The following is a 13,071-nucleotide window of genomic DNA, read 5'->3' as shown; positions in this document are numbered from 1 at the left end:
GTAAAAAATATGTTTAATCTTTTAATATTTGATAATCCTAGTAGGTATTGTTGTTAAATACTAACTACTAAGTAATTAAGTATCATTGTAGATTAAATATTCACTGTACATTCTTGAAACGTTGATTCTTGTAGTGTAGGTATTATAGATACATATATGTTGGTTGTTGATACATTAAGTGGTTCTTGAGTTTTGTAATTTAAAAACCACTCACCACAATAGTGATACCATACATGTGACAATATGGTACAATTTGTAAATTCATATAAATATATTACAATTTTATAATTGTCATACAGTTCTGTTAAATTTATAATTAAAATAGTCTGAAGAGTTATCAAAAAAACGTTCAAGTACTTAAAGTACTTAAAAATAAAAATAAAATAATAAACTTATTGACAAGTATTGTATTATTTTTAATGTTTCAACAATCGCATTATTTATGTTATATATAATTTTTTATATTTTATACCAGCTGATTCTGCACTGCTTAGCCCGTGACAAATTAAATGGCCGTGTATTTAAAATTATTATCCAATTTTAATCAGATTACTATTTTATTTTATGCAACCAATTCCAACAATATTCCCGAAATAATACAATAATATACTATAGTCTTTCATGAGTCAATTAAATTCAACATTTAATTGTTAAAAGGAAAAATTAAGTACCTAATACAAAGTAGCCTAGTTATTTTATAGTGTCGTATTTTGGATTCCTATTGCTTGATAACGTCTGTGCTCAATCGGGCCTAAAATGGTAAATCAAATAACGTTGAAATTGGTATGTAGACCTGTTTTCAACCCAATGTACCAGATCTAGTAAAGTGATATGAATTATAAAAACAGATTTAAATTTCTCATATATTTTTGATTTCTGGATTTTAACTTCTTCAAAAATTTTAATATTCTATTTTTTTTAATTATTCTTTTTTAAGTAAAACCTTTTAAGATTTAGGAAAGTTGACTTGAAAACAAATTCAAATTGTCTTTAGAATTCTTATAGCTTATTCTCTATAGATTAATTGGTAAGTTGGAATGAAAACAGTAAAACACGTATAAATTTCAATGTTCTGTTTGTTGGTCTGTTAGACTCTAAAGACAGAAAAGCACAGTTTTCAATCTCCTTAAGAAGGAGTAAATCTAATGGCAATTATTTGTTCTTAATGTTTTTGGGTAACTCTGGCGAGTATCAGATAGTTATTAATATAGAATATAGGTATTGTTATACATATTTTATGACAAAATCGACAAATAGGTACGTTTTATAAGTATAACACTATAATCTAAATATATTATTTTGTGTGTTTTAGAAATCAAAAGATACGTTAAAGTCAAGTTCGATTAGCTCAGAAGATAGTTTTCAATATTACAGAAAAAAAATGTTTTAAAATTAACAAATGTAAATAGGTTAGATATTAATCCATGTGATGTTTAATAGAGGAGTATTATGTATGATTTCATATAGAGGTGTTTTTTTTATGTTTATTAAATAAATATTGATTTAAATAATTGATCTTTAATGTTATTTTTGTGTATCACTGGTTTACCAGCGCGCCTGCGCAAAATAGTTGATAAAGAAGATTCCTAGTTTGAAATAATATATACCTACCTAGTACCTAATATACGTCCATGAAGGTCTTATACGTATTTTCGTCATTCTAAGTTCAATTGTCGTAGGAATCGTTCATACATCTGTTCACAATGTTTGAATTTAATGTTATGTTTGTTTTTTCTACTTACTTGTATTTGAGCATAGGTTTGTATATAATATATAATATAATCTATAATAATTTAAGTTATACAAAAATACTTTTTTAAATGTTAAGTTTAATGACTAAATATGATGTTTTGTATTACATTTTTTAGTGAACTTATTATTTACATTTTACTTAAAATCGTCACTAAAAAAGAATACGTAAAATAAATTAACGAATATCGAGAAATTAGTTTAAACGATTTTTTATTTGCTATTAGTCAATAGTTAACAATGTGAGAGCAGTGGAAAATATAATTAACAACATTTAGAGTATTTTATAGTGTCCAAAGTTAGCTGAATCGATGCCCGATGTATTATAATCCAAAATAATAATAATATAATTAGACTTTGAATTTTTTAAATGTTACGTTTGATTTTAATTTATAATTATTTTGATTACGTTGATCTAAAAATGTAGTTAATTTATTATTTCTTCTAACTATAATGCATTAAGAAAAATTACAAAAGTTTCGAAATACTTATTAACAAGACTTAAAGGTTGAAGAACGCATAATATAGTTTTGTAATTTAAACGACTAGGTAAATAAAGTAAATAAAATAGTAATTAGGACGAGGGTTGTTTTGTAAATAAATCATTTTATTAAATGCAGATTTCTTAATTTGATTAAAAATGAGCACGTTTCATAATTCTCTCAATAAAATTGAATTAATTTTTCAATTTTTAGCATATATTCGAGTAAATGCGTATTCTTAAATTCTTAATTCCTTTTTTTTTTACTTATTCTCAAACATATTGACAATAATAAATATTCTGTTGGAAATATGTTCAATTTATCGTAAACTGTTATAGACTTTATAAATTTTATTTTTGTATCTAGTAAATGAGATAAAATTAGTAATGATTTTTAAATATGGTTTATACAATCTAGTACTTTATTGACTATATAGTTGTGTTTGTTTGGTAAATTACTCAGTAGAGAGGTACTTTTTTTTTTACATATTTAAAATTTCAATAATTAATATTGAATACAAAACATTTTTGTTAAATATTTACTGTATATTTTTTCGGGGGAGGAGGTTAAAGGGATATTTCTGGAAGGAAAGCCTCCCAAGCATTCCTGATTTCCATTTATGAGTACACTATAGTCCTGGGAGCATCGTTTTTCTGAAAATTGGGCAATATATCGTTACGCAGTGTCTGGGTTTTTTTTTGTATTTCTAGTGTTTGAATGCGAGTCTACACCACTTAAACATCCATGTCAGCAGTTACGACCCATCAATGGCCAGGCGAGATTATTATTAGTACGCGGTGTAACTATGGCCAAAATTACCTGTTTTCAGCCGTATGTTCTAGTAAACGGCAACGAGACGATGACCTGCGTCGGAGGAAAATGGGATAGCGAATATCCGATATGTGCTAGTAAGTAGTAAGTCCTGTGTATAATAATTAATTATTATTAATGCATTATACGACGATAAATCATGTAGAGCCTTATGTACAGATCCAAATATTCTATAAAATTCTTCGGATTTATGATGCCAAATATCATCGTGAGGGCTCCACTTTTACAGTTTTGCAAAAATATAATGTTAGTTATTGGCATGCACAATTCCTTGGGAGGGGGGGGGGGGCGCTGCCCTATCATAAGAGCGGCCTTGTTTATATCACATATGTAAAATATTAAAATGCCTCACTTCAAATTGACTTTCGATCTCATAATTTACCTATGTACAGCTATAATTCGGTCACGCATCATATTTTGAATTTTGTGACTATTTATTTAATATATATAGGGCACAATTTATTAACCTGGTTTTATTCTAAAACTTTGTAACTTCCGACCACATACCTACTATCTATCTGTAAATACACAAGGCCAAAAACTACAAATTACAGTATTGTTAAATATCAAATAGTAATGATAAGCACCAAGCACGGACTTAGGATAACAAAATACAAGTATATTTCCCTATTCGGCTACAAAGTTATATTTTGTTAAGTTTTTAATTATTTAAATTTGTTTATTTGCTTCTTAATGATTTCATTTCTTCTTAGCTATCTCACTTGTTAGCTATATATTGATTTGTATTATATTATTTATTTGATAAAATCTATAAGTTACGGTTTTTGTAGTAATAATTTTTCAATAAAAAAATGAATTGTTATTTTAACAATAATGTCAATACGTGGTATGAGTTGTATAGCCAATAGAAATAAGTAGGTAGACGTGTGTTTACTTTTATGAACCATGGGTCATAACGTAGTGGGTGATGAGTAGGTTCAGATATTCTAGCATAACAAAAATTAGAGAAAAAAATAAAAAAAACTAAAATTTCTGGCTATGGCACTAGTATAGTGGGGTATCTATAAATCTATAATAGTTTGTACTTTATACATATTATCATCGATATTATAATCAATGCTATTATTATTGCAAATTCGACACACACTATTCAGACATTCAGTAGGTTAGTCCTATAAATAATGTATTGAGTAAGTCATGGAATATATATTACAAATTGTAATAGACTTATTAGGAATTGAGTAGGTCTCGTAGAAAAATAAAGAACTATAATAGATTGTGATAATGTTTTAGAACACCTGATTGTATGGTCTAAGTCTTAAGACTAATTTAATTAATTAAGTCTTATTAGACTCTAAGAACTAAAAAGAAGTTATGATGTCTGCAACGTTAAAAAAAAATTGTCCTTGTTAATTTTCACATACTTTTAACTTTTAAGCATATACAAATAAATAATAATATCAAATGGAGTTAAAACAATTAACATTGATCACTATAATATTATCCATTTATAGACAATATTTCGTACATTACAGTGTTATAGAAAATGATCAGACACTACATAAATCTTAAATGTTTTAAAAATAAAAAAATATGAAAAATAAATAGTATTTGTAAATGCAAATATAATGCAAATCATGGCCATTGTTGCCAATGTTACGTTCGAACAATAAAAAAGAAAAAGAAAATTATTATGGAATACTGTTTATTCGTATATTACGAATATTTTTTGTTTTTTAATTGTGTATTTGAACATTTTGAACAACTCGTTTTCTAAATTTTACACAATTTACATAGTTCCCTTTCGCACCCATGATACATTTATTGTTTGCAAATGAGGGATGATGGATGAGTTGAGGTAATGAATGATATTACCACCTTTCGAGGTTTTCAATTCTGTATTGTTATTTAAAAGTTATAGAATATCAACCAACTCAACTATAGTACGATAAAAATATTAATGTTTATATGTAATACAATCAACTCACCTAAAATATATCTAAACAAAACACAAAAATGAAGTGATTATTTTCAGTAGGTGCATTATAGGTACAAGGTACTTCAGGCATCTTGATAATTCGGACACTGAAATATATGTAACATTTTAAAATATTTACACGACAAACAGCAAACAACGAATATGATGCGACTTCATCCGTTAATACAATTATATTATATTCACTGTTTGGTTAAGATAAAAATATATTTACTTTACTTAATATGTAAGTATCTAATACAATCGACTCATCTAAAAATACAAATGCACTTTGTACAAACAAAATTTATATTACTATACAATTCTATAATATTTATTTTGTGATGAAAGTGTGCCTTGTGCCTGCTTATATTACTCCTATACTGTAAGTTGAAGGTTTCAGTGGTACTCAAAATGTATGTTTATTATTAATGTTTTTCCTAAATCGAACAAAACCACTACAAAAAATCTCATTCATTCTAAATTATTACATATAATATTATATCATAATATACAAATAGGAAGTATGACCAATATGGCTACTTCTTTTTTTATTGACAAATAGGTACTTTTGAATATTATAAAATACTATTTACTGCCTAGGTTATAAATGGCTATTTATATCTATATAGTGGATTGACCCATCAGACTAGAAATAAAGAACAGTTTCTGTATTGGTGTGTTAGTCTTTTTACAATATTTGAACTTTTAAAATTGAGTAAGTAAAATATTACAATTTAAAAATGCCCATGTGTTGTTTTAAACTGTATGTATCGTAAAAAAGTCAAAGCACGAAAGCAGATAATGTTCTTAATACTGCGGAGACAAAGTTTTTGACAAGACTTTTGCCGAACGAAAATTGTCCATAGGCCAGAGAGAGGAAACAAATAGATAGTACTCTTAAAAACGTTTACCTAATACCTACTATAGAATAAATAGAAAAAATCAAGAAGACCTATCTTTCCTACCCAGTAAATAAACTGCTGACCTGTAGGCTGTAATACAATTATAGTTTAAAGATGTACGCACTTCTTATTTGATTTTAATTATTTTTAATAATATATTATTTAAGTTTACCTATCTATTTTTTAATGATAAATAGGTACCGATTCGATGAAAATATTGTCATTAGTTATTCATTAATTATTAATATTACTTAGATGAACTACTCGTAACTCATCTCTCTGATGTACTGATAAAACTTATTAAAGAAGGGCAATATATTAAGCATCAATAGTTTCCAGAAAGTAGTTAAAGATGAAGAAATATCTGCTTTAGATTTATATAATTGTAACATTAATAGCAAAATAGATTTATTTGATTACTTTATAGTTTTAACTTTTAAGATATTGGATATAATATAGAAGTTTGTTCTAATAAATTTAATTGCTTTCTGTTTAGTAATTTTTCAATAATTATATAATATTAGATATAAAAATATTTATTTAGATTTATTTTACATTTAAATTTTAAACTGCCAATGGTTGATTTTGAATGACCTTTTATGGACTTATGGTAAAATTCTGACAATTTGATTTGTTATTTATAATATTTTTGTCTAAATTAACACTGATAATTATAGTAAATGAATTAATAGGTTCTACAATATAGAACTATAGTGATTTAAGTCTTCTCTATATGATAATTTAGAACAATATAAAAAGTAAATGAAAAATCAGGTATTATATTTGTTTTTAATTTTTCGTGCTTGATACGCATTATTTAACATTTGCTAATAAATAAATATACACTTTGGCCACGTGCTCTGCAAGAGTTACTGTTATAGAAGATATATTATATATATTAGATAGTATTATTTATTGAGAGTAGACCACAGTACAAAAAATACAATTTTCAGTCGAAACAGTGTGGCTGACCCCTCTATTTCTGAGGATATTTCATATTTTATATAACTATTAAGTATTATTATAATATAGTAGTTTGAATGTTGAACTAATTTTTATCAGGAATATTGCATAATATGTAAGTATCTTATAATAGTATTATTGTTATTAACTTGTACGTTGATAATATGAGTGAATAGGTTCGTGGTTTAAACATCTTTTATTTTGATATTTTGACAATGTAATTATTAATTTGATAATTTTTAAATTACATCAAATTAGCTCACATTGTCATTTTTTGTTTGAATACAAATTGTATATTCAATATCTTTGAATGAAGTATTGTGAAACAACTTACCTAAGGAACCCAGTATTATATTCTCAAGCTTTTTTATCAAAAATATAAATGTATACAAAGTGGTCAAGTAGGTAACTGCTCTGATGTACAGTAGTTGTATTGAGTGTACCTCGTCATTGAGAAACTCACTGTAATGGATGTGTTAAATTTGAATTCAATGGTGAATCATTGCACAGGAAAAAAAATTCTGAAAGGAAACGGCTTGTAAGCTTATATTATTAAGTATATTTTATTGTGTATTTACATTGCTAATTTAGTAATTTATTTAACTACCTCATTAACTTGATACCTTTTATTAGTAAAGTAGATTGAATTAATTTTTGAAGAATAATTTATTATATAAGGTATCAGTTATTTATTTATTTATTTTTTTATTATAATTTATAGTAGTATATATTAATATTGTATATTTTTTTAAATGTCATCGTGTATAGTAAGTAGTAAGATAGGTACTAAAATTTAACTATTTAATTAATATATAATATTATGTAAAAGTTTTAGTAGTAATTACTTCAGTATATGTAAATTAATTCTTAGTTCTTACTTAATTGTATTAAACTATTAAAATCCTTATTACTATATAATTCAATTATTTTTATTTTTCATCTACGAAATAATTTTGAATTATCGCAATTTTGACAAATGTTGTCAAAAGTTGAACATCGAAAGCTTATAAAATTATGCTTGTGTATATTTTATATTTTTAAATTGCTATAAGAACAACTTATGTGGGATTTTGTATTTTTAAGCCTTTGGACCAAGACTTATACTTTTTATCAATGCTTAAAAATAAAAATTCATAAATGCAATAATTTCAAATGCCTATAAATGGCATTACATTACCTAAAGATTTTGAACATTTTGTTGAGTATACAAAATGATAATTCATAGTCATATGTAATAGTGGAATGTTTCAAGTTTCGTCGGTAATTTTTTTTTACTAAATATTAAAAATTAGTTGAGAATAAATGTTATTACTTTTACTTGTTGTTAAATATCCATTGTTGTCAACATTTAAACTTCAACCGTTTATAAAATGTTTTTAATTACTCAACATTAAGTGTTAAATTTTTAATTTCAAGAAAATAAACTCATGAACTATATTGTATCAATTGTTGAAGTCTTAGGTGTTAAAAATATAAAATTCTCGGCAGTTTGATTTAAATTTTAAAAATCAATCAGTATTCATTAATTGTTCAAGGAGATAAATTAGAAGTGACGTTAACTCATCTTTATGGATGATGCTCCGTTTTTTTTATTTTTACCTATTGCAGTTAATATTTAGATTGAAATTAAAAGTTATAATGATTTGAACTTTTAAGGTCTTAGTTTTTAAAACATATTTTTATTTTTCAACTTATAAGCCATTTGGAAATTTAATTATTAGTACCAATACCAAAACACATAATATTTCACGGTTTTAACAGTTGAATCGAATATACCTACATTTTTACAGAATATGATCCAATACATAAACCTTGTGACTTCGAATCGCCCGAAGAAAGATTTTGTGGATGGAGAAATTATATGTACAACGAAATTGAGTGGTTAGCCGATAAAACGCTAGTACTGCCAAATAGTGCCAGAAGTCACGTAACACCGGGTTCTTCTCAATATTTTACAAGTATTTAACAATACCTTTAAATTGTAAAAGGTAAAACGCTTTTAAATATTGCATGCTGAATGTTTTTTTAACAAGTCAGAATTGGGTAGCTAATTCAGAACTTATTATAATACACCCTATTTAAACATTTTAAACACTATAAATTATATTTTTACGATATTAAAATTTTCGTGAACATTTTTAAGTAAATTTATATAGTTGGCTTTTATTCCTACTTTCCGATATTTCTTAATTTCGAATTGTATTCAATGTTATTTACAATTGATTGTTAATAAAGAAGAAATGTGTAGTATTAAAAAAATTAAACAGCAGTATTGATTTTTTTATTAATATATATTATATCATACATAATCTTAATAATAATAATAATCAAAATTAAACCGAAACCTAAACAAAGAAACTTAAAACTTCTTTAAATTAGAATCGTTTCTGCAGCAATTAAAAAAAATGTATACGTCCCTAAATATACATTACCAGGTAGATTTGATTTAGAAATTCAGCACATAGTGGCTCTAAGATTATAAATTTGAACTACATATAAGTTTTTGTCTACGTCAGATCATTATATATCCTTGGACACGAGAGATTATGGATCCACTACCATCGGACAACTGTTATCTCCATCACTTCCTCCAGTTGCAACTAAACAAAGGTGTTTAAAATTGTCGTACAAAGTAACGTCAGGAAATTCACATAGTCGTCCTACATTGAAAGTAATTTTTGGAGGCATACCTCACTGGAAAACTCACGAAGGGGAAGGGAGAGCTGTAATTGGATTATATCGATTTAATGTGTCTAATAAAGTGAGTATATTGAATAGTCAAATCGTCTTTACTCTTTAAAAACGTATGTTACATATTATTTATTTTGTTTTGAAGATCGTAATTGAAGGGAGTAGTTGTAAAGCAGCTATTGATAATTTGATAATTACGGAGGATAATAGTTGTACTCAACGACCGTACGATGAAGGTAAACACAAATAAACATGAATATAATTTTTATTTATTTTGTCTAAAACTTAATTTTTGATTCACCACATACAATAAGAATATCATAACGTGACATATATTTTGATTGTTTACAGAGCTTGATAGTTGTTATGACAATTGTGGAAAAATATCAGATGGTGTTGGTTGTTCGTGTGATTGGTCATGTCACTATAATAATAACTGCTGTCCAGATATACAAATCAAATGTCCGTATAGTGAGTATTGCGTTTCATTCGTGTTCTTATTAAAGTATGTTTATAATTTATCAACATAAAATTCGTTAATTTACAGTCAAACCAATAGACGACATCACTAGATTATATTTAACTCCTACTGCCACAGTGTCGACTACAGTAAAAAATAATAGTATTCATAATTTATCCTGTACTTTCGAATCGGAAGTTGCAACATTTTGTGGTTGGAAAAACGATATTTTTAACAACGTTGATTGGTTGGCTGATCAAATTTCATTCATTTTTTTTAATCATCACGTAATCCCTGGATCTTCTAGTTATTTTTCAAGTAATTAAGTGAAAATATAATTAATTTGAGATAAAATTAAAGTTTATTTTGATCAGGTAATTATATATCTTTGGATGCTGGAAATGAGGGACCCACTCTCACCGGGCGACTATTATCTCCACCAATTGTCCCAGTTAAAAACAATCAAAGATGTTTGATATTTGCTTATAAAGTAACGTCAGGAAATTCAAACGATATCCCTATTCTAAAAGTCACTTTCGGCGGCATACCTCACTGGGAAACTCACGAGGGAGAAGGAAGAGTTATAATTGGGTTGTATCAATTTAATATTACAACTAGAGTGAGTAGGTTCGAACTGCGTTTAAAAAAAGTATGTTTAATATTATTATTTTGTTATTTTGTAGATTGTAATTGAAGGGAAAAGTTGTAAAGCAGCCATTGATAATATAATTATTGCAGAGGGTAATAGTTGTAATAAACGACCTTACGTAGAAGGTAAATATAAATAAATGGCTTTAAATATTGATGATTTACTTAACTGAGACCTTAATATTTAAACACTAGTTTATTAATTGTATTCTGTATTTTCATATTTAAGTTAATATAAGTGTAACTGTTGAGTCTTAATAGTTTATACTAAAAACTGAATGAAAAAAATAATAAAAACTTTGATTAAGTGTAAGTCACATACAATAGTCAATAATATACAATATTATCATAACGTAAAATATTCGATTGTATATTATAGAGATCGACAGTTGTCATGACAACTGTGGAAAAATATCACATGGTGTTGGTTGTTCGTGTGATTGGTCGTGTCATAATAATAATAACTGCTGCCCAGATATACAAAAAAAATGTCCGTATAGTGAGTATTGCGTTTTATTCATGTTCTCATTATAGTAAATATATTAACAATAATTTATATGCATAAAATGTATTAATTTTCAGTCAAATCAATGGACGATATTGCGAGCTTATATTTAGCTAATACTACAACTACTACCACACCGACCACAACGATAGATTCAGAAAAAAATGAAATGTTGAATGCAACAATTCCCAAAAATGCTGATAACAAATCAATAACAATTGGTGGACTTACTTTAGTTTTTGGTTCTAGGGTATCAATGCATCAAACCCTCTCTAATTCAACCGATATTGCTCCTACATTGAATCCAACATTAAACGGTTTAATAACTCGCCGTTCACCTAATATTGTCGATTATTTAAATAATAAATCCATTTCTGATACAAATTTGACTGATATAATACAAGCAAATTTTGAAAATTCTGTAATACCTTTACAACATAATCAAACTTTAAAAACAAACGCATTTTCATTAAACAATTATAGCGGTCTACCAGTTGTAGCAACTGAGTCTACTAATCTTTTAGAGAACCTGAATGTAAATAGTGAGTATTCAAAAAATCAGTTTAACATATATTTTTAAATGTTTTGGTATTAATTTGTAGTATAATTCCTGTTTATATAGATATCGCGGGATTGTCTTACGTATATGATGCTATTTATATTATTGGTTATCTCGCTGCAGTAGGTGTTACACTTTTCATTGTTAAGCGATCTTTTTATTTTATAAAGTCGCTTATCAAGAAACGAACAGAAGCAAATTACCAGTTTGTTGAGACGAAAAATGAAAGATCTAGAAGTATTGAATTGGCATCTAATTTACAAAAATGAATATTAAATTTTACCGGCTGCCTTTAAAAAAAAAAAATATTAATTAACTACCTATATTGATTTATTATAGTATATTTATTCAACTATTTACCAATAATTTTAAATAATCTTATTATTATACATTTGTCTTTTTGTACTAACTTTCACATAGACACCTAAAATATTATCATTTATGGTTTTATTTTATGTTTATATTTAATAAAATATAGATTTCTTTAAATACGTCTGTAAATAATATTATGTTATTATTATTCATTAAATAGTGAAAAGCGGGTAAATGGGTTACGCTCTGCTGTACATTAAGTGTCTAGAGATAGTCACCATCATGGATGTGTTATTGTGTTCGATTTGAATTCAATGGTATACAATTATTGTATACGAAAAATGATTTTAAGTGAAGACAATCTGTCAGCCTATAATATTACTAAGTGGTGTATACTGTATGTTATGATATTATTGTGATTCAAGTAAATTATTTTACTATTAGCAATTGTTATTACAGGAAGATAAATTCATTTTTGTCAAAAAAGTTACATTTGAAAATGTCATTATCTTTATAAAAAACAATAATATACATTGTACTTACTCTAAAAGTTTCAAGTACCTACGAATAATATTTATAGGTTACAACAAAATAACTAGATTTGTTATTTTTGGTTTTAATATGTAATTTCGTAAAATTTAAGAAAATTTAAATACCTAATAAATTATAATTTATTAAAAATTGAACTTTTTATAAATTTTTAACAACAGAATAATTAGTAAATTTTCAATTTGAGATATTTTGTCAAAATTTGAATTTTAAATGCTTATAAAAAAAAAAGTTTACTTTTATATTTTTAAACTAATATTGTAATAAAGTGTTTGAAGTCTTTTATTAATTTTTAAAGGTTTTGCAATCAACGAATTTACGAATACTATTTTATTAACATCTAAATAAAAAATAAATAAACAAATAACAATAATGTTGTTATTATATTGGCATAAGACAAACTTATGAGAAATCTTGTTTCACATTTTCAAATCTAAGATAAAAAAATTTTTTATATGAATTTTTAAATCAACATAATTTG

General features: G+C 25.8%; 1 protein-coding gene across 1 annotated transcript; it reads left to right on the top strand.

Annotated features, from left to right (window-relative positions):
* The first annotated feature begins 1,617 nt into the window (after positions 1-1,617).
* Positions 1,618-12,226, top strand: LOC111029644. Its single transcript, XM_022308742.1, has 12 exons — positions 1,618-1,758; positions 2,942-3,139; positions 8,657-8,824; positions 9,383-9,627; positions 9,703-9,793; positions 9,909-10,028; positions 10,105-10,335; positions 10,392-10,636; positions 10,701-10,791; positions 11,045-11,164; positions 11,248-11,712; positions 11,793-12,226. The coding sequence occupies exons 1-12, from the start codon at positions 1,704-1,706 to the stop codon at positions 11,996-11,998; spliced, it is 2,235 nt and encodes a 744-aa protein (XP_022164434.1). The 5' UTR covers positions 1,618-1,703; the 3' UTR covers positions 11,999-12,226.
* The last annotated feature ends 845 nt before the right edge of the window (positions 12,227-13,071 follow it).

The sequence above is a fragment of the Myzus persicae genome, unplaced genomic scaffold (assembly GCF_001856785.1).
Source record: "Myzus persicae strain clone G006 unplaced genomic scaffold, MPER_G0061.0, whole genome shotgun sequence".
In the NCBI taxonomy this organism is placed as follows: Eukaryota; Metazoa; Arthropoda; class Insecta; order Hemiptera; family Aphididae; genus Myzus; species Myzus persicae.
This window is presented reverse-complemented; position numbering and strand designations above follow the sequence as displayed.